Raw genomic sequence first — 22,582 nt, 5'->3', positions numbered from 1 at the left:
TTACCGGACCCAGAGGCAACCTCTGACGGGGCTGAGAGTGGAGCACCTGCAGGCAATGGGTCCTCCATCACCTCAGGAGCCAGAGCAGACTCAGCTGGTGCCTGCACCTGAGGATCCAGCACAGGTGAGGACCCTTCAGGCTCATGCCCCAGCCCTGGCTCAGCTGGTTCTGGAGGCGGGGACTCCTGTGCAGGCGGGGATTCCTCAGGTTCAGCATCCAAGTCTGAATCCCAGGCCATCACCCCTTGTCAACAATGTGGAACTGTAGTAGTCCCCAATTTGGACTTTATGAACATATGTGGAACAGAAACTAGCAGACATTTGGTCTTTATGAATGAACTGATTTATTGGGACTTCCATCTTTATTGCACTTTATGTGTTGTTGATGTGCAAGATAAACCTTTGGACTGGGAAAAGTTTGTAGAGTATCTGAAAAACGTGTGTGATGTGCAAACAACGCTAGTGGGGTTTCAAGAAGCACTGCAAAAGTTAAGCTATATTGTCAAAAATAAATAGAAGGCGGAGGGAGGACAAATGGCAATATAACGAAGGGAATGCGTACTAGAGAATAACTATGGATGATTACCAGAGCAACTGAAGGAAGTCCAAAAAAGATTTGATTTGTCAAAATTTGGATAAAATTGTATAATTTTGTTGGAAAATTAATAAAAATTTATTTAAAAAAAAACAAAAACCTTTGATATTGTGATAAGAATAGATAGAAGAGTATTGTTTATGTGAATGCAAGGCCGGTTACGTCTTGTGTGTTTGTCCATTCCAGGAACAGCATTCCTGACCCAGATTTTCACAGGAAGTCCCTAAGATGATTCCCCTTTCAAACGGGATACGTGAGCCTAGGCCAGTAGGGTCCTCCTCTCCTGCAGACGGACAATCCCTTCCCCAAAGCCCCTCCCTCCCCCACCTCCCCATGGGGGTCCCCCACACCACCCATCACTCACCAGGATGGCTTTGAATCACCTCCAGCAGGTACAGCTGAGCTTCCAACAAAATATTAAAATACAATAGTCCATCAAATATTAAAGCTTCCCTAAACATAATAACAACAACCATCCATTTTCAGTCCATTGAGTTAGCAATTAAGCATTTCTGCAAAGGGAAATGGCAGAAAAAAGCATAAAAAGCATGCACAAGAAAGTATTACTGATTTATGACGAGAATAGGATTTATTTATTTTGAACTTCGCATGGTTCCTCCTTGGCAGCCAGTGCAATGGTTTCCGCAGGGCTAGAACTCAGGACCCGCTGCCTTGAGGGACATCTAAGAGCAGTTGGGCAGGGAAAGGTCTCCCTTGGGAGGTGGTGGACTCTCCTTCCTTGGAGGTTTCTCAGCAGAGATCGGACGGCCATCTGCCATGGATGCTTTAGCTGAGATTCCTGCATTGCTGGGGGTTGGACTAGATGACCCTGGGATCCCCTCCTCTCTCTCCACTCCAGAATTCTAGGAGGAGCTTCCTTGCCTCCTGCAAAGCCCTTTTCCCTGCAAGCTCTTCCTCTGGTTTCTGGCCAAGGGAGGGAGATGCTCAGAGTCCAGCCAAGAGCCTCACCCCCAAAAGGATATCTGGGCAGTGGCGTAGCCGGGGGGATCAGCTGCCCCCCTAAATCCATAAGAAATAATAAGAATCTGAGAGAGGGCTGAGCTGGAGGGACTCGGCTTGGCAAGGGTTAAAGGGAACTGAGCTGCCTTCCTAGAGAGGCCAGGAAGCAGGGGGGGGGCCAGGTCCTCCAGAGCCAAGGCCCCTCCCTCCCCAGTCCTTCCCTTGCTTTGGGGTCTCTCCTGCAAGGGCTGCCTCGCCTCCCCTCCCGGGATCTGGTGAGTCCATAGCTGTCAACTTTCAGATGTGAAAATAAGGGACCAGCAGCCTCACCCGTCTCCCAATCCGGGATAGCAGCAGGAAGCAGCGGGAAAGGGCGCTGGAATAAGGGAATTTCCCGCAAAAAAGGGAAGGTTGACAGCTAAGGGTGAGTCTCCTCTCTCTCCCCCCCCAAGGGTGCAGTAGGGAGACGGGGGGGGGGTCCCAGGGCTGGGGCAGGGGAGGGTGCCTGGGGGGCCTGATCTGCTCATGGGGGGGGGGGACCCCGAGTCAGGGAGGAGAGGGTCCTGCCAGGGAGGGGCCAGGTCTGCCACGCTCTCCTTCCTGCAGATCAGAGGATCCCTGACTGCCCCGAAATCTCCCTTCTTTAAACAAAGAAGTCCCTGGGACTTTAACTCTGTGTGAATTCGCTCAGCCTCATTGCACAACAGAGGAAACATGTGCAAATGGTTTTCCAAAGCTGGACAGGGAGGTGGACTAGCCCCCCCCCCAAAAAAAAAAAAAAACCAACGGGGAGGGAGGAAGGAAAAGTAGGAAAGAGAGGCCAGGAATAAAGAGAGGGATCCCAGCCCAGAGTCTGGCTGCTGCATTGGGGACCAGTTTCCCAGTGTCTCCCAGGGCAGCTCCCCACGGAGGCCACTGCAGCAATCCCCTCGCACCCAGAGCAGGGCATCCCAGGACCACATCCTCTCTCTCCCAAAGGGATTGTTGCTGGCAAAGCAGCCGGAAATGGGCGCTGCTACTCCCTGGGCCTCCAGGGACCTTGGCATCAGTGGCTGTGTGTGCGTTAATAATAATAATAATAATAATAATAATAATAATAATAATAATAATAAAAGAATAAAAAATTACGCTCCTAAATTTCAAGGGAGATGTCTTTGGCCCTGCCCACTTGGCCCTCAGGGGGTTGGCCAGATACATACCTGGCCCTCAGAGCAAAGAAAAAGGGACCCCGCCCCAGAAGTCTATTCTGAGAGTGGCAGAGAGTCCAAGTGCAAGAAAAGGAGACAGAAGCAGCGCAGTGGGTGTAGGTGTGGGGGGCAACTCCTGAGGACCCCCACTAGAACCAAGCATCCATTTTTCACAAGATAGAAACGACTCCTTTGTCAGTAGGTTCCGATGTCATCAATTGACTGGAAGGGTGGAGAAACGAGATTGATTCATCTCTCAGAAATCCCTTCAGTTGCCTTCACATTCTGCATTGCTAGAAGGCTAGAGACTTATTTCTTCTCCTCTTCCTCCTCCTCTTTCCTTTCAAAAAGATAGCTCATGGTCTGGGATCTGGTGCAGTCCAGCCCTGGTTCCCAGCAAGACTCATCCATGCTTGCTCAGGGAACCATTTCTCCCCCTGTCCTACAAATTCTGTAACAGAACAATGTATTTGCTTTGTAGGATTTGCTAGAGCTTCTCATTTAGACGGACAGAACTTGGCAGAAGACCAAAGGGTTCCTTCCGATCTCTCAGAGGCTTCCTGAGAGCACAGATGGATGAGCAAGACTCAGCTGGCCCTGGAACAGGAAGAGGCCATGCCAACCAAACTGGGAGCAGTGGGGGTTTCTGGGAAAACCCAGTGCAGAAGATCCTGGGTGAGGAGGACACCCTCCGCTCAGAGGTGCAGAGCCAGCAGTTGAGGCAGTTCTGCTGCCAGGAGGCCAAAGGACCGCGAGAGGTTTGCAGCCGACTCTACCACCTTGACCATCAGTGGCTGAAGCCAGAAAGGCACACGAAAGCGGAGATGCTGGACCTGGTGATCTTGGAGCAGTTCCTGGCTGTCCTTCCCCTGGAGATGGAGAGCTGGGTGAGGGAGTGTGGAGCGGAGACCAGTTCCCAGGCGGTGGCCCTGGCCGAAGGTTTCCTCCTGAGTCAGGCAGAGGAGAGGAAGCAGGTGAGAGAGACTTTCCTCTGGATACTCCCAAGGGGCTCCAAAGAGGACGGAGAACATCCCATAATGGTCTGCTGATGGCCCATCCTTTTTCTGGGAAAGCATCCATGGAATGAGATCTCACATCCTTCAAGTCTTTGTCTTTCTCTTTCTAGTATTTCTCCCCATTCTCTGTTTTGAATCCTTGTTTCTTTCTCAGGGAAAGGATCTCTTTGCAGAAATGGACCTGGATTCCTGTGAGGCACAGAGGCCTCCGTTGGACACCAGAGAGAGGCCACTGGGTAAGGAGGAAGGTGGCTTTTCTCTGTTTGGTCTCATTCTGTTGGTTTCCCAACTCATCTGAGGGTTCTTTTCATCTTTTTTGGGGGGGAGACAGTTGGGAACAAGGGTCCAGAAGAGGGGAGATGTATTTTTTCACAACAAAGATACGAAATGGGCACAAACTCCCAAATACTCTCAGCAGGTAAGTCCTTCTCAAAGGCCCATCTGTAGTTAGAGATGCCCTGTTTCACCTGTGAGAGAAGCAGGCACTCCTGGCGTCCTGCTTACCTTTTTTATCTTGCAGGTGACAGAATGATGCCGGCAAGACCTCCTGATCCTTCTTCTCATGGGGACAGAAAGGAAGCAGTGGCTGTGGATCCAGATCAGGTCAGGGGAAGCTGCCTTGTGGGGACAGAGGCCGAGGGATGGAGCAATGTCATGGACTGGTTGGGCACAGAGGAATGGTGGGAGGAAGCAGCCGGGCAACCAGGAAGGGAAGATGGCTCAGAGCCGAAGGAGTGGAGGTGGAGGAAGGATGGGCGGTCAGAGGGAGAAGAGGGAGAAGCCTGGGAAGAGGAGGTGTCAGAAGCTGAAGGGGAAACAGGGCTTAGTGAGCTGGGAGACTCTGTGGCAGAATGCAGTGCAGAATCAGAGGCAGAAGAGGAAGGAGGCGAGTGGGAGAGGAAGGTCGATAGGCTGAGGTGAGTCAGGAGAAGGAGGAGCCACCGGTGGCTCCCTCTCCTTCTGCCAGAAGCCACCTTCCCTGCTTGTCTCTCAGAGCCAGGAGACGAAAATAGGCTTATTTTAATTAATTACTGAATGCTAAAATTGTTTTCTAAGCAGTGGACAAACGAGAACAAATAGTGGCCTGGGTTCACCTAACCAGCCCCATCAGATGAAAAATGGGGCCTGCCCCTCAATCCTCCCCCTCTCCATGCTCCCATGAACCCCTTGAATTTGGCTCTAGGGCATTGGGAGGGAACCTTCCCAGAATAGCTCACGAGGAGAGGAGAAAGTGGATCCGTCCATTGAGGAAACTATAATGTTTGGGTAGGCAGAGTGACTTGGAAAACACAAGGTGGAGTACCACCTATTTGCACAAAGACAAATACCCATAATTAAAATGCAGAATAAAATAAGCATCCATAAATAAAATGTGCAGCAAAGCAATCCTATTGAAACAACACTGCAATTAACAGGAAGGAAACAACAGAGCATTGTGGAGCAGATCATATTTCTGCTGTCTCAGGGGAGGACATTTCCCTTTTTCTCTTAGGGTCCAGTGTGCTTTGAAGATGTTGCTGTTCGTTTCACGGACGAGGAGTGGGCGTTGCTGGATCCTGACCAGAGAGCTCTGCATAAGGACGTCATGGAGGAGAATCGTGGGATCGTGGCCTCTCTTGGTAAGGCTCCCTGTGGGATTGTCATATCTGCCTGGAAATTCAAAAAATACGTCTATGGACCAACCTCATATATTTTCACAGAGCTCAATAGTGGCCCCTATAACACCTGGGAACCTAACACCCCCACAATAAAAATTAACTTACAGTTTTTTCTTTGAACAATCTTCCTCAAATTATTCCTTTTTCTACCACGATTGGGCTGCTTTCAACTGCCCAGGCCATCTTAAATGTCAGCTTCAGAATTAAAAAAATTCCTTCCAGTAGCACCTTAAAGACCAACTAAGTTAGTTCTTGGTATGAGCTTTAAGTGTGCATGCACACGAAAGCTCATACCAAGAACTAACTTAGTTGGTCTTTAAGGTGCTACTGGAAGGAATTTTTTTATTTTAGCTTCAGAATTGTTAGGAAAGATAAGTAGCTTCAGGTTTTCTGTTTTTGTTTTTGCTCCTGTCAGTCTTGGGTTGACCAAAGAGACGACTGACATTGGATAATAATAATAATAATTTATTATTTATACCCCGCCCATCTGGCTGAGTTTCCCCAGCCACTCTGGGCGGCTTCCATAGAAACCAAAAATACACTAAAATATCACACATTAAAAACTTCCCTGAACAGGGCTGTCTTAAGATGTCTTCTGAATGTCAGGTAATTGTTTATCTCTTTGACATCTGATGGTAGGGCGTTCCACAGGGCGGGCGCCACTACCAAGAAGGCCCTCTGTTTGGTTCCCTGTAGCCTCACTTCTCGCAATGAGGGAACCGCCAGAAGGCCCTCGGCGCTGGATCTCAGTGTCCGGGCTGAACGATGGGGGTGGAGACGCTCCTTCAGGTATATTGGACTGAGGCTGTTTAGGGCTTTAAAGATCAGCACCAACACGTTGAATCGTGCTCAGAAACGTACTGGGAGCCAATGCAGATCTCTCAGAACTGGTGTTATGTGGTCCCGGCGGCCACTCCCAATCACCAGTCTAGCTGCCGCATTCTGGATTAATTGCAGTTTCCGGGTCACCTTCAAAGGTAGCCCCGCGTAGAGCGCGTTGCAGTAGTCCAAGCATGAGATAACTAGAGCATGCACCACTCTGGCGAGACAGTTCGCGGGCAGGTAGGGTCTTAGCCTGCGTACCAGGTGGAGTTGGTAGACAGCTGCCCTGGACACAGAGTTAACCTGCACCTCCATGGACAGCTGTAAGTCCAAAATGACTCCCAGGCTGCGCACCTGGTTCTTCAGGGGCACAGTTGCCCCATTCAAAACCAGGGAATCCCCCACACCAACCCACTCCCTGTCCCCCAAAAACAGTACTTCTGTCTTGTCAGGATTCAACCTCAATCTGTTAGCCGCCATCCATCATCCAACCGCCTCCAGGCACTCACACAGGACCTTCACCGCCTTCACTGGTTCTGATTTAAAGGAGAGGTAGAGCTGGGTGTCATCTGCATACTGATGAAAACCCAGCCCAAACCCCCTGATGATCTCTCCCAGCGGCTTCATGTAGCTATTAAAAAGCATGGGGGAGAGGATGGAACCCTGAGGCACCCCACAAGTGAGAGCCCAGGGGTCTGAACACTCATCCCCCACCACCACTTTCTGGACATGGCCCAGGAGGAAGGAGCGGAACCACTGTATGACAGTGCCCCCAGCTCCCAGCCCCTCTAGATGGTCCAGAAGGATGTTATGGTCGATGGTGTCAAAGGCCGCTGAGAGATCCAGCAGAACTAGGAAACAGCTCTCATCTTTGTCCCTAGCCCACCGGAGATCATCAACCAGCGCGACCAAGGCAGTTTCAGTCCCATGATGAGGCCTGAATCCCGATTGGAAGGGATCCAAATGGTCCGCTTCCTCCAGGCATGCTTGGAGTTGTTCAGCAACCACCCACTCAATCACCTTGCCCAAGAATGGCAGATTTGAGACTGGGCGATAGTTGGCCAAATTGGCCGGGTCTAAAAATGTTTTTTTAAGAAGTGGTTTAATGACCGCCTCTTTCAGCGGGTCTGGGAAGGCTCCTTCACAGAGGGAAGCATTCACCACCCTGCAGAGCCCATCGCCCAGCCCTTCCCGACTAGCTTTTATAAGCCAGGATGGGCAAGGATCAAGGAGACAGTGGTCGGTTTCACCTGTCCAAGCAGCCTGTCCACATCCTTGGAGGTAACAGATTGGAATTGATCCTATGTAACAGGACCAGACAGAACTCTAGCACTCTCCCGCCCTGGCCCTGCTCCCACTGTGCAATCTACCTCCTTCTGAATCTGAGCAACTTTATCTGCAAAAAACTTTGCAAAAGCATTGCAGGAGATCTTGGGGTCCCTACCAGGCCCCGGTGGTGCAGGTGGTTCCGATAGATTCCGAACCACCTGAAAAAGTCTCCTTCTGCTGTTTTCTGCAGATGCAATGGAGGCAGCGAAGAAGACCCTCTTCGCCGTCGCCATTGCCACTTGGTAGGCTCGGCGTTGAGCTCTAGCCCGTGTCCGGTCTGATTCACAATGAGTTTTCCGCCACCGGCGCTCTAGCCGTCTCATCGATTGTTTCATCACCCTCAGCTCCGGGGGAAACCACGGGGCTGTCCGGGCTCCATGCAATCGGAGAGAGCGCTTCGGAGCCAGACAGTGCATAGCCCTGGTTAACTCTGCATTCCAGCGTGCCACCAGGGAATCTGCTGAAAGGCCATTAACTTGGGATAAAACATCCCCTACCACTCTCTGGAAGCCAATTGGATCCATTCAGTGGTGGGGGCAGACCATCCGAATCAGTCCCACCTCCCTGCAGAGGGGAAGGGTTGCGGAGAAGTCCAGTTGCACCAGGAAGTGATCTGACCATGGCACTTCTTTTGTTTCGCTTTTAGTTAATGTCAGATCACCAACACCCGTAGAGGTAAACACCAAGTCTAAGGCATGTCCGCGGCTATGAGTTGGGCCAAACTTATTCAGGGACAGCCCCATGGAGGCCATGCTTTCCACGAAGTCCCGAGCGGCCCCTTGTAAGGTCGTGTCGGCATGGATGTTAAAATCCCCTAGGACGACCAAGCTAGGTGTCTCCAGGAGAACATCCGCCACAACCTGAAGCAGCTCAGGCCGGGAATCCTTGGTGCAGCGGGGAGGTCGGTACACCAAAAGGAATCCTGTACTGCCCCTATTGCCCAACTTCCAGAACATGCACTCAGAAAACTGGGTCTTCCCAATAGGACGCCTGGTGCAGACTATTGACTTCCTAAAAATCACTGCAACCCCCCCTCCCCGCCCATATGACCTGGGTTGCTGTGCGTAAGAGAAACCTGGTGGACAAGCAGCGGCAAGGACAGGCCCATCTGCTTCATCCAACCAAGTCTCTGTTACACATGCCAGGTCAAATCCTCCATCCACAATCAGGTCGTGGATGGCAGAGGTTTTATTCATAATTGACCTGGCATTGCATAGCAACACTTTCAGTTCATGTGGGTATCCCTTGCTGATTACTGACCAGACCTGGAGGCAGGGATAGTCCTCAGACAACGACTAAACCTGCCTCCTCGGTAATGACATGGTCTGGTCTTAGCATAACTCCTCCTCCTGCCCGTGATCACTGAGATTGGGTGTCCCCATACATCCCCCCCCCCCCCGTGGAACCTGCCCCACCCAATCTATTGGCTGAGGCCCATTCCCAGGCAGCCATGACCCTACCCCTTAAAAAGCAAAATACAAACTATATAATAACTTAACAGAATAATAATAATAATAAAACCAAAGCAAGAAACAATAGCGCTCAAATTAAACTACTCCCCACCCTGACTAAATGCTTATCCCACCCCAAGCAAAAATAAAATAATGAAATAATATAATATTATAAAAAACAACCACCATTTAAAGTGCTGCAAATTCAAAGCTCTTAAAACATTTAAAACCATTTTGTCCCTTGCTGCAGGTAGCTGCTCAGGCCTCTAAACTGTAGTGGTAAGTGCAGGCCCCGCCCCCTAGGCCAGATGGTGTTGGCAGGAGAGGGAGCGGTCTTCCCAGCACTCACAAAAGCAGCAGCAGCAGTAATAATAATAATAATAATAATAATAATAATAATAATAAAAAATTATTTATATCCCGCCCTCCCCAGCCAAAGCTGGGCTCAGGGCGGCTAACAACAATCAAAATAGCTCAACATTCTAAAACATTCATTATAAAATTAATTAAATCAAATTAAAATCAAATTAATGGCAACCATCAAGCAAAATTTTGTGCAGATTGCCAGAGGAGGGGAGTCAGGCTGCGCCCTGACCAAAGGCCTGGCGGAACAACTCTGTCTTGCAGGCCCTGCGGAAAGATGTCAGGTCCCGCAGGGCCCTAGTCTCTTGTGACAGAGCGTTCCACCAGATTGGCGCCGTGGCCGAGAAAGCCCTGGCTCTAGTTGAGGCCAGCCTGACCTCTCTGTGGCCTGGGATCTTCAGGATGTTTTTATTTGCAGACCGTAGGTTCCTCTGTGGGACATACCAGGAGAGGCGGTCCCGTAGGTAGGAGGGTCCTAGGCCGTATAGGGCTTTAAAGGTTAAAACCAGCACCTTAAACCTGATCCTGTACTCCACTGGAAGCCAGTGCAGCTGGTATAGTACCGGATGAATGTGATCTCGCAGTGAATACCCCATAAGGAGTCTCGCCGCTGCATTCTGCACCCACTGGAGTTTCTGGGTCAGTCTCAAGGGCATCCCCACGTAGAGCGAGTTACAATAATCCAGTCTGGAAGTGACCGTCGCGTGGATCACAGTGGCTAGGTCAGGGCGAGAGAGATAAGGGGCCAACTGCTTAGCTTGAGGGAGATGGAAAAATGCCGCCTTTGTTATAGCTCCAATCTGCGCCTCCATAGAGAGGGAGGTATCGAAGATTACACCCAAACTCTTCACGGATGATGCTGGCACTAATTGCACCCCCGCAAGAGACGGGAGTTGCCCCCTCAATCCCATATCGCTCCGTCCCAGCCACAGGACCTCTGTCTTCGAAGGATTTAGCTTCAACCGGCTCCCACGTAACCATCCAGCCACAGCTTCCAAACATCTGGTCAGTGTGTCTGGGGCCGAGTTAGGATGGCCATCCATCAACAGATAGAGTTGGGTGTCATCGGCATACTGATGGCAACCCAGCCCAAAACCCCGGACAAGCTGGGCGAGGGGGCGCATAAAGATGTTAAAAAGCATCGGGGAGAGAATCGCACCCTGAGGCACTCCACACACCAAGGAGTGGCGCGATGACAATTCCCCCCCAAGCGCCACCCTCTGTCCCCGACCGGAGAGAAACGAGCACAGCCATTGAAGGACTGTGCCCTGGATCCCCACGTCGGCAAATGTCCCGGAGCCCTCTCTCAGGCCTCTTATGCTGTGGTGGTGAGTGCAGGCCCTGCCCCCCTAGGCCAGATGGAGTTGGCAGGAAAGGGAGCCGCCCACCCAGCACTCACCAGAGCAGCAGCAGCAGTAATGTCCCGGAGGCCTCTTAAGCTGTGGCGATGAGTGCAGGCTCCACCCCCTAGGCCAGATGAAGTTGGTTGGAGAGGGAGCGGTCCTCCCAGCACTCACACAAGCAGCAACAGCAGCAGTCATGATGATGATGATGATGATGATACAGTGGTACCTCGGTTTACAAACTTAATCTTTTCCAGAAGAGGACGGTTCTTAAATCAAGGTACCACTTTAGTAATAATAATAATTTTTATTTATACCCTGCCTATCCGGCTGGGTTGCCCCAGCCACTCTGGGCGGCTTCCAACACACATATAATCATGAAACATAATCTGATCCCATATATAAAGAACATTAACTTTAAAATGAACAACTTCTCCTAGTGGCCGAAATTGTGGAAACCTTTTGTGAAAAGTGTATTTCTGAGGTTTGGTGGCTCATAACACCACTTTTGTGTGGAGTAATACCATAAAATTATATAGCAATGGAAAGATAATTTAATGAAGAAAGTAATGCAATGACTTTTATGAAGGAGTATTTATTGGAACAGCAGTCATAAAGAAAAAACGTGAAACCTTTGGTAACCATTGGTAACCTTTAGCTTTAATTACGGCCTTACAACGCCTTCACTTGAAGTGAACCAAGTCTTTAGTTCTGCAGCTGTAATAATGGGAAACCAAGACTGAATTATTGCCTCTGTTAATAGAGCTTTATTGCTGGGTTGCTTCTGTATAACAAGTTTCTTTAGTCGGCTCCATATATTTCTGATTGGGTTGAAGTGTGGGCTATTCCCAGGCCATTCCAGCAGTGATATATCATTATCTTGAAAGCACCTTTTGCACATAGCAGCAACATGACATGGAGCTGAATCCTGTTGAAATAGAATATATACACACACACACACACACACACACACACACATATATATATAAATGGTTCAGTATCTGGGAAAAGATCACCTGCGGAACACTTCAGTTTGGGCTCATGTATTTCGTTTATGCATTTTCCCGCATTTATATTCCCATTAATGACGCAAATTCTGCCCACACCTTTGGCTGCCATACAACCCCAGATCAGCACACTGTCTGGGTGTTTCACAGTCGGTGTAATGCAAGTAGGATGTAAATCTTCTCTGATTCTTCTCCTCGCATATTTCATGCCATCACTACCAAGCAAGGAGATTTGGGTTTCATCGCTCCAAATAACACTGTCCCATTGTTCCGCTGTACAGTTAACATGGGTTTCATCTTTTCCACCTTTGTTGGAGAGATAACAATGGTTTTTTCCTTAGAATTCTAACATTTAGACCAGACTTGCACTCAACTTCACATTACATTGCGCCATGTCATCTTGTATACACCCAGATGATTTTCTTCTGTCTTGTAGGCACAGTCTCTCCATTCTTCAATTGCCAGCTTTGGTTTAGTTTTTCCCAATTTTTCATCTAATTTCTTCATAACTGTAGCCTTGTTCACTTAATAGCACAATTTTACATCACTTTCGGGGTGACCAGTCAACTCTTTGTGCCATTTCTTTAATTTGATTATGTTTTTCAACCTCACTAAATGACCAACTTGATAGCAATCACAAAAGACACTGACAAAAGTCAACCAAAGCAAGTTGCACTTCCTTTTTCTGGTTATTTGGCTATAAGGTTTGATAAAATATAGGTAATTGAACAAACTTTGTTGGATTGCATTCTTGATTGCATTCTTGATGAAATTATCTTTCCATTGATATATAAATTTATAATATTACTCCAAAAGAAGAACTACACTTTTTCCCAAAAGTCTTCCACAATTTTGACCACTACTTTATATCAAACAAAGCAACATTCAACAACACATCAGAATCTCATAATAAATATGTTGGTTAATGACAAACAACACAGGTAATGAACACACACCCAACTCCCTTCAGATCTTCTCCATTTGTTCCTGAGGCTCTAATCCCTTTTTGTTTCCATTTCAGATGGTGATGAATTGGAAATCGAGAACAAAGGTGACCACGACAAAATCCCCAGAGAGGAGAAGCCACACAAAAATTTGGAGTGTGGAGAAAGCTGTAGTCAGAGCTCCCATTCTACTTCCCATCAACAAAATATCATTGGAAAGAAAGTCTATCAGTGCATGGAATGTGGAAAGAGCTTCAGGAAGAGCTCCATTCTCACTTACCATCAAAGAATTCATACAGGGGAGAAACCCTATCAGTGTGTGGAATGTGGAAAGAGCTTCACTCAGAGCTCCAATCTCACTTCCCATCAAAGAATTCATACAGGGGAGAAACCCTATCAGTGTGTGGAATGTGGAAAGAGCTTCAGAAAAAGCTCGTCTCTCACTTCCCATCACAAAATTCATACAGGGGAGACACCCTATCAGTGCATGGAATGTGGAAAGAGCTTCAGTCACAGCTCCCATCTCACTTCCCATCAAAGAATTCATACAGGTGAGAAACCCTATCAGTGTGTGGAATGTGGAAAGAGCTTCACTCATAGCTCTTCTCTCGCTTCTCATCACAGAATTCATACAGGGGAGAAACCCTATCAGTGTGTGGAATGTGGAAAGAGCTTCACTCATAGCTCTTCTCTCGCTTCTCATCACAGAATTCATACAGGGGAGAAACCCTATCAGTGTGTGGAATGTGGTAAGAGCTTCAGGAAAAGCTCCTCTCTCACTTCCCATCACAGAATTCATACAGGGGAGCAACCGTATCAGTGCATGGAATGTGGAAAGAGCTTCAGTCACAGCTCCCATCTCACTTCCCATCATGGAATTCATACAGGGGAGAACCCCTATCAGTGTGTGGAATGTGGAAAGAGCTTCACTCATAGCTCTTCTCTTGCTTCTCATCACAGAATTCATACAGGGGAGAAACCCTATCAGTGTGTGGAATGCGGAAAGAGCTTCAGGAAGAGTGCCCATCTCACTTCCCATCAAATAATTCATACAGGGGAGAAACCCTATCAGTGTGTGGAATGTGGAAAGAGCTTCAGTCAGAGTGTCCTTCTCACTAAGCACCAGAGAATTCATAAAGGGGAGAAACCCTATCAGTGTGTGGAATGTGGAAAGAGCTTCAGTCAGAGTGTCCTTCTCACTAAGCATCAAAGAATTCATACAGGGGAGAAACCCTATCAGTGTGTGGAATGTGGAAAGAGCTGCAGGAATAGTGCCCATCTCACTTACCATCACAGAATTCATAAAGGGGAGAAACCCTATCAGTGTGTGGAATGTGGAAAGAGCTTCCGTCAGAGCTCTGCTCTCACTTCCCATCAAAAAATTCATACAGGGGAGAAACCCTATCAGTGCATGGAATGTGGAAAGAGCTTCAGTCACAGCTCCCAGCTCACTTCCCATCATGGAATTCATACAGGGGAGAACCCCTATCAGTGTGTGGAATGTGGAAAGAGCTTCACTGATAGCTCCTCTCTCACTTACCATCACAGAATTCATACAGGGGAGAAACCCTATCAGTGTGTGGAATGTGGAAAGAGCTTCACTCAGAGCTCCAATCTCACTTCCCATCAAAGAATTCATACAGGGGAGAAACCCTATCAGTGTGTGGAATGTGGAAAGAGCTTCACTCAGAGCTCCAATCTCACTTCCCATCAAAGAATTCATACAGGGGAGAAACCCTATCAGTGTGTGGAATGTGGAAAGAGCTTCCGTCAGAGCTCCGATCTCACTTACCATCACAGAATTCATACAGGGGAGAAACCCTATCAGTGTGTGGAATGTGGAAAGAGCTTCAATAGGAGCTCCAATTTCACTTCCCATCAAAGAATTCATACAGGGGAGAAACCCTATCAGTGTGTGGAATGTGGAAAGAGCTTCCATCAGAGGTCCGCTCTCACTTCCCATCACAGAATTCATACAGGGGAGAAACCCTATCAGTGTGTGGAATGTGGAAAGAGCTTCACTGTTAGCTCTAAACTCACTTCCCATCAAAGAATCCATACAAAGGTCGGAAAAACCATTATACAGCTTTAGGAGCCAGGCTAATCCACGCCTTTTTAACCAGGCCTTTTTCTTATTAACATCTAATACTATTTTAACATGTGATGTTTTGTGTTATTATGTTGTGGTTTTTATGTTCTAAGCATTCTGAGACGTGTGGGTGTAGGGAATACGGCCAACTCCTAAATGCCAAGGGGTCTTTGTCCCCCCCTTTTAAATATTGGAGGAGGCCACCCCCAGGTTTTCTTTGTGTTTTTTTTTTTGAAATGCAACCTTTTTTTCTTCCACTGCTTGCCATACAATTTCACTTTCAATTTGCCCTTTTAAGAAATTTTTATAAACTGCACAAAGGTCATGAGAAAAACAAAATGCAAGAAAATACAAATGTGGACAGGTCCCATCTTTGCGGGCCAAACACAAAAGTTGCTTTAAAGTAGGCTTTCCCAAACTTGGGTCCCCAGCAACTCCCGGACTACGGTTCCCATCATCCCTCCCCATTGGTCCTGCTAGCTAGGGATGATGGGAGTTGTAGTCCAAAAGCAGCTGGAGACCCAAGTTTGCTTTAAAGGGAAAGTAGACTGGCCCTTTGACACCCTCTGCTGGCCAAAAGCACTGCCCCAGAATCTGAACCACCCCCAGTACTCCTAATTGGAATTTATAGAGCGCAAAACTGAAGTTTGATCGTCACTTCAACCTCTAGTCAGCTTCTAGGTGCTTTCTGCACCACCTAGAGTACCCACAGAATTGTGGCTTCTACTGGCAACACACACAGGAGAACAAATGAAAGACAAACACAATGAGCAAGAAAAAACCTGGAAAGGGCCATACCAAATGGACATCCGGTGTGAAGAGGTCACTTTCCCCACTGCTGAACAATGCCACAGGTAGAGGAGATGGAATGCTAAAAGTTTTCTCCGGGGCAAGGGGAGCTGCTGAGAAATTGAACTACGGGCACAAAATATTACTTTTTTAAAAAGTTGCTGCCATTATAGGCATTGCCATTCAAATGGTGTGCATGCATCATGTGATTGATAGTGCAAGGCAGGACTTACCTGGCCCCCCACCAATATTTTATTCAAGTCGGCACCACTAGGTTTAGGTGGTTTACAAATTAAATAAAGACATAAATCACATTCCTTTGCACATGTTCCAGCTTGCCAAGATCCTCATTTATGCTTTTTAAAAATTATTTGCCCTTCATCTGAAAATTTTACATTACAGACATACAGGATGAAAGCATGTCTTTCTCAAAAACAAGACAAGCGAGAGAAATCTCTCCTTTTCTCCTTTTTTAAAAGAAATGATATTTATTAAATTTTCCAACAAGAAAAAAAATTACAAAAATAGTAAAAAAAATAATACAGAAAGTACAAGATAAATATAGCAAAGAAAAGTAAAAGTAGTTAAAACTAAATCCCTCTTTCTATTATCTTACCACTCATTTACTTATTTTCATGACTTCCTCACACCTCCCTTTTTTGTATTCCATTTAATAATTAGTTCAGCAAATCCATACCCTCTTAATTTACCCTTAATTTCTTTATCTTCACATATTATAACTTCAAATTTTCATCTAATATCAATCCATTTTTACATATTCCTTTGCCTTATTGCTAAAACCTCTTCATTTCATTTCAACATCATTAACATTCAATAATTTTATAGTGTTTCTGTAAATAGTCTTTAAATTTCTTCCAGTCTTCTTCCACCAACTCCTCTCCCTGGTCTCGGATTCTGCCATTCATTTCCGCCAATTCCATATAGTCCATTACTTTCATCTGCCATTCTTCCAAGGTGGGTAGGTCTTGTGTCTTCCAATACTTTGCGATGAGTATTCTTGCTGCTGCTGTAGCATACATAAAGAAAGTTCTATCCTTCTTTGGCACCAATTGGCCGACCATGCCCAGGAGAAAGGCCTCTGGTTTCTTCAGAAAGGTATATTTAAATACCTTTTTCATTTCATTATAGATCATCTCCCAGAAAGCCTTAATCTTTGGGCACGTCCACCAAAGGTGAAAGAATGTACCTTCAGTCTCTTTACATTTCCAACATTTATTATCGGGCAGATGATAGATTTTTGCAAGCTTGACTGGTGTCATGTACCACCTGTATATCATTTTCATAATATTCTCTCTTAAGGCATTACATGCCGTGAATTTCATACCTGTGGTCCACAACTGTTCCCAGTCAGCAAACATAATGTTATGTCCAACATCTTGTGCCCATTTTATCATAACAGATTTTACCGTTTCATCCTCAGTATTCCATTTCAACAGCAAGTTATACATTCTTGATAGTATCTTAGTTTTGGGTTCTAGTAGCTCTGTTTCCAATTTTGATTTTTCTGCCTGGAAGCCAATTTTTTTATCCAAATTGTAAGCCTCCCTTATTTAAAAATTATAAAGTCAGTCTCGCACTTTATCCTTAAGCTTCTCAAAACTCTGCAATTTCAATTTATCACCCTCCTGTTCCAGAATCTCCCAATATTTTGGCCAATTGGCTCCATATTGAGTTTTTTCAGAGCCTTCGCTTCCATAGGTGACAGCCACCTTGGGGTTTTATTTTCAAGTAAGTCTTTATATCTTGTCCAGACATTAAACAATGCTCTTCTGACAATATGGGTTTTAATTGCCTTATGTGCTTTAACCTTGTCATACCACAAATATGCATGCCACCCAAAAACATTATCAAAACCTTCTAAATCCAAAATGTCTGTGTTCTCAAGAAGCAGCCATTCTTTCAGCCAGCAAAATGCTGCTGATTCATAGTAGAGTTTAAGGTCTGGCAGGGCAAATCCACCTCTATCCTTTGCATCAGTTAATGTCTTAAATTTTATTCTGGGCATCTTGCCCTGCCAGACAAATCTAGATATGTCACTCTGCCACTTCTTGAAACAGTCCATTTTGTCCAAAATTTGCAGTGACTGAAACAAAAACAGCATTCTTGGCAATACATTCATTTTTATAACAGCAATTCGACCAAGCAAGGAAAGCTTCAAATTTGACCATATTTCAAGATCCTTTTTCACCTCTAACCAGCATTTCTCATAGTTATCTTTAAATAAATTTAAATTCTTAGCAGTCATATTTACCCCCAGGCATTTCACTTTTTTAACCAATGTTAAACCTGTCTCCATCTGAAACCTCTCCTCTAACGTTCTCCTTTTTTGGGGGGGGAATGGAGTTACAAACTTTGTTTCAATAAAGCTTTTGAAAAGTCCTCTGTGATATTTATATGAGGAAGCTGGTAAAATGTGGGCTGAATGAGGTACATCACAGAAGGGGTGTAGCCCAAAACCACCCCCTAGATACATCATACTGTAGGAGACCCAGAGCTTAGAGGGTTAATAGCTTGGGAAGTTACATCCTGTCGCTGGGGGGGGGGTGTTCACATATGAGGCTTGTACACTTTGTTATGTGAACTACTTTACTTTCTGTTTAAGTTCAGAACCAGACATTTGGACATATGTTTCCAAAATGTATGTCAGAGTGTTCAGACAGCTTAGTGAAGCTGAAGTACTGTCTGAGCCAGAAGAATCTGGCAGATGGATTCACTAAACATTTGAGCTTCCAAAAACGGGGAGTTTTGTGAAGGGTTCGGTTTGGGGTAAGTGGTAGTGCTTACATTCACCCCAGTGATACAGGACAAAAGGGGGTGTGAGGAGACCCAGAGCTTATAGGGTTAATAGCTCAGGAAGTTATGTCCTGTCGCTGGGGGTGTGTTCACATAGGGGATTTGTACGCTTTATTATGTGAAATACTTTACTTTCTGTTTTGCTGTGCAGGGGAGAGACAGCATGTCAGCTCTTTCTCCCGTATTGCTGATTTATTTTGCCGCTGTACGATAAAGCTTCTTAGATTAGAAAGAAGCTGCGTACGGAGTCTTTTTCTGCATGCCTGAGCTTTCTCCACACAGGCCACACCGATGTTCACAAACTCTGCTAGACACCGGGAAAAGCACTGAGTCGCAGTGGAAGTGTGCCGGACATTAAATCTCACAGGTTGTGGAGTCAGCTGCGTGGTTGTGCCTGTGTGTGAAGCAAGTCCAGCTGGAGGACCTGCCTGAGGGTAGTGGAACTTGCTGGGGAAGGAGCTACTGCAGTGTGAGGCATGAGTAAGCTAGCCCCAGGGGAAGATGGCTGAAGTCCAGGAGTCCTACGCTGTCACATTTGAGAGACTTGATGGGCAGAAATGGGAGGAATGGTCCCAAAGAGCTAAGACCTGGCTTACAGCCACGGGTCTATGGGCCTGCACTCAAGCTCCTCTGGTCCCAGCAGCGGCCAGTGCAGCTGCACCTGCGATAGTGGCAGCTGCTGCTGAGCTGAGGAAAGACCAGAGAGCAATGGGATTGCTAGTGCTGAGCATAGACACCTCACAGTTACCCCACGTTGAAGGGTTAGAGAATGCCCAGGTGATTTGGCAGGCGCTGGAGTGGGTTCACCACCGAACCACAGTGGGAGCCAAGATCCAGGTCACCAGAAGCCTTTTTGAGATGAAACCACGGCCTGGCGACAGCATCTGTGAACGCATTACAAAGATGCTAGCTGTGTTCAATAAATTATATCAGCTAAATGTGGTTAGAATCATAGAATAGAATCATAGAATCGTAGAGTTGGAAGAGACCACAAGGGCCATCGAGTCCAACCCCCTGCCAGAGGAGTTAAAAGTCTAAATTCTTCTGAGCTCCTTTAGACAAGAGGTATGAGAACTTGTGCTTAACTCTTGAAGCAATGCCCCAGCCCAGTTAACGTTCCAGTTTGTCTCAGGTCGACTATGAAATGAGGGAGAATGTTGGCAGACGGGGGTGAGCCGGCCGAAGCTGTCCTGCTTCCAAGAGTGGAGGGGGCATTGAAAGAGGACACCGTGAAGGACTTTGCTACATGCCGTTGTTACACGCCGTTGTTATCGTTGTGGCTCAGAGACCCATCTGTGTAAACATTGCCCCAAGGAAACTGCTCAGTATGCCTCCAAGGCCATTGCCCCAGGCAACCAGATTAGGGGAATGGCCTGGTGTGGGAAGGCAAGAAAAGGTCCCAAGGGAACTGACAGGGATGCCACATCACACCATCTAGGGCGTGGCAGTTTGAATTTGCCTGCAAGGAAAAACACCCAGAAGCTTTGTTGTTTGTTGTTTTGTAATAAAACATTTCATTTGGTTTAACACTGGTCTTGTGGTGTCATAGTTTCTGTCATCTGCCACCAGAGGAAAAAGCCCCTCTAACAAAAGGTCTGACAGGATAACCCCAAAACATTTTGAGTTGGTTCATGCAGACATCTGTGGCCCTATGTCCGTTGCAAGTCTGGGTGGGTCTAAATATGCTTTGACTCTGATAGATGACTACTCTAGAAACAGCTGAGTGATACCTCTGAAGGAAAAGGGGAGGCTGCCACCATGCTGAGGGAGTGGGTCCCTGCAGTGGAACTCCAGTTCTCACTGAGGGTCTGCAGTTTTCAATCAGGCCGTGGTGGGGAGTTCACTGGGTCTGCGTTGCAGAATTACTTTCGCCAGAAAGGGATACGTCACAGGCTGACAATTTCGCACTCACCACAGGAGAATGGGGTGGCAGAAAGGCAGAACAGAACGCTCCAGGAAGCGGTGGAGGAAATGCTTTTTGATTCAGGCTTACCACAACGCTTCTGGGTGGAAGCTTGGAAAACAGGGAACTTCACTCTGAATCGTTCTTACAACTCCGTTGTAGGTGACACACCCTCTTTTTTGTTCTATGGTAAGAAATTGAAGGTACATTTCTTCCATGTTTTTGGGTGTGAGGCTTGGGTCCTTGTGCTAAAAGCCAAATGTAGGAAGTAGTAGGACAGTAGTCTATGTCCTGGTATTGATTTCCAGTATGTTAGTACAAATTCAAGAGGGGAGTCAGGGTCCCTCTGGGATTGGGATGGCTTCTGTGAAGCCTTCCTCCTAGAGGGAGCCCGCTCATGTTTTGAAGCTTGGATACCCATTTCTTAATTCACGTGTGTCTAAGATAGAAAAAGGGGAAAGTGTTACGATAATGAAGCAAAGTCCTAGCTTGAAGTGTAAACATGATGGGAATGTTGGGACTGCTGTGGGAACAGAGGGGCAGTCATTTCACAGTGCGCAGCACCGGAATTACCTCACAGTGTAATATGAGCTGTACAGGATGTACAGGAAGTTTTAGTCACAACACTGCTGGAATTTGAAGAGAGCAGTCATGTTTTTTGTAACACTGCAAAGACAGAAATAAAAGCATGTAAATACGTTTCTGTCTATCTCTTTCCCCTGCCTGGGGGAGGCAGGAAAGAGGGGTGTGTTCTTCTCACGTTTGAGAAGAATCGCCGATTGAGACCTTGCCTGCGTCTGCTGGGGAATGCAGCCAGGGAGGTCAACAGGGAATCAAGCAGGGTGCCTGGACTGCTGCCAGCTTCTCATGAGACGGGCTTGAATTTCCAACAGAAAGAGGGGTAGGTAAGGGTTTCAATTAAGGTATATAAGGGTTTTTCCTACTGTTTCTTCTATCCTCCATTAGCTAACAATATCACAAGGTTTCTCCCGAGTCCTGAGCTATCTGGTTTTTCCCCCAGAGCTCCCCTACCTATCATTGCAAACTTAAGAAAGGGACCCTACTGGATGCCAGAGCAGTGTGATGCCAGCTCAGGCGACCCCTGGATAGAGTTTTTTGATCTGGAACACCCCCCTTGCTTTCAGAAGCAGGCTCACACCCAATACACGTGTTACGTGACTCGACTGGTGCGGCTGGGGTAAGGATAGAAAGACGGTCCCTTCCAGTCCCTTGCTTTCAATAGGACACCTGTTTGCAGAGAGGTGGGTTTTTGAGCCGGTCCTCTCTTGTCTTTTTTTCAGGTTCCTAATGGGGTGGCTGGCTGGAAGTTCAGAAAAAGAGCTCCAACCCCTTGCTTTCAATGAGAAGCCCATTGCGGTGAGGTGGGTTTTTAAGCTGGTCCTCTCTGTCTTACTTTTGGGCTCTCAATTGGTGCAGCTGGCTGGAGGTTTTAAGATAAAGAGATAGAGCTCAGAACTCCCTTCTCGAGTTCAGCAGTGGTCCAAGGTCTTTCTCACAATCTAGACCAAGAGAAAGGTAAGGAAGAATGATAGATAAGAGAGCAGAGAATTCAGTTGCCAGGAGATCACCACTCCTTTCCCACCAGTGCACTGGATTTTAACCTATACTCACACATCTTCTGTTGTGATTCCAGGATTGATGAATAAGCCAGCTGGATCTTCCCTTGCTCCCTGGCTGGGCCCCTCAAGGCTAGCTGATTACTACCCCTGAAGATGGCCGGGGGTCCAAAAGGATTTTCCCAGGCAAAGGGGCCCATGCTGGCTGATGATTTTGGGGGGCCCAGTCAGCCATACAGGAGAACCGCAAGCCCCACGTTGGTTGGGCACCAAATGTTACGGGAAATCTAGGTGTGAGTCTGCTCAGCCACCTAGCTCATCGGGCAGAGCCCGTGGGTCCCTGCAGAACAAAGAAGGAGTCCAGCCACCAACCGGAGCAAATTGCTGAAGATCTGAGTTTATTGCGCAACAGGTTCAAAAGGAGATTGAACCCTGAGGATGGGGTGACAAGGACTTTTAAAACTTCCCGCCATCTCCCAAGCTACAGTTTGAAAAACATCATCACTACATCAGAAAAGGGGAGGGTTATACATGATTAACATATGGGGTATGTGGGGGGGAACATGCAAATACAGGATATGCATTGAAAAGCACATTCTAAGCACCTACAAGAAGAAAACAATAGGACCTTTTTTTGCATAGTCTGCCACCCGGGCAGGCCTGGAGGAAAGAGCTTGCCCAGTGATTTGCCATCAATAAGTTCTTTTCTGTGTGTACGTGATCCCTCCCTCGGGG

At 47.0% G+C, this 22,582-nt stretch overlaps 1 protein-coding gene across 1 annotated transcript; it reads left to right on the top strand.

The window, feature by feature from the left end:
* Positions 1–1,833: 1,833 nt before the first annotated feature.
* Positions 1,834–15,867, top strand: LOC309530313 (uncharacterized protein). Its single transcript, XM_082219128.1, has 6 exons — positions 1,834–1,979; positions 3,224–3,716; positions 3,913–3,994; positions 4,279–4,361; positions 5,251–5,377; positions 12,753–15,867. Exons 2-6 carry the CDS (start codon positions 3,315–3,317, stop codon positions 14,765–14,767), a joined length of 2,709 nt encoding a protein of 902 aa, XP_082075254.1. The 5' UTR covers positions 1,834–1,979; positions 3,224–3,314; the 3' UTR covers positions 14,768–15,867.
* The last annotated feature ends 6,715 nt before the right edge of the window (positions 15,868–22,582 follow it).

Source organism: Podarcis vaucheri (genome assembly GCF_965113315.1).
Source record: "Podarcis vaucheri genome assembly, chromosome: 4".
NCBI classification, from domain to species: domain Eukaryota; kingdom Metazoa; phylum Chordata; class Lepidosauria; order Squamata; family Lacertidae; genus Podarcis; species Podarcis vaucheri.
This window is presented reverse-complemented; position numbering and strand designations above follow the sequence as displayed.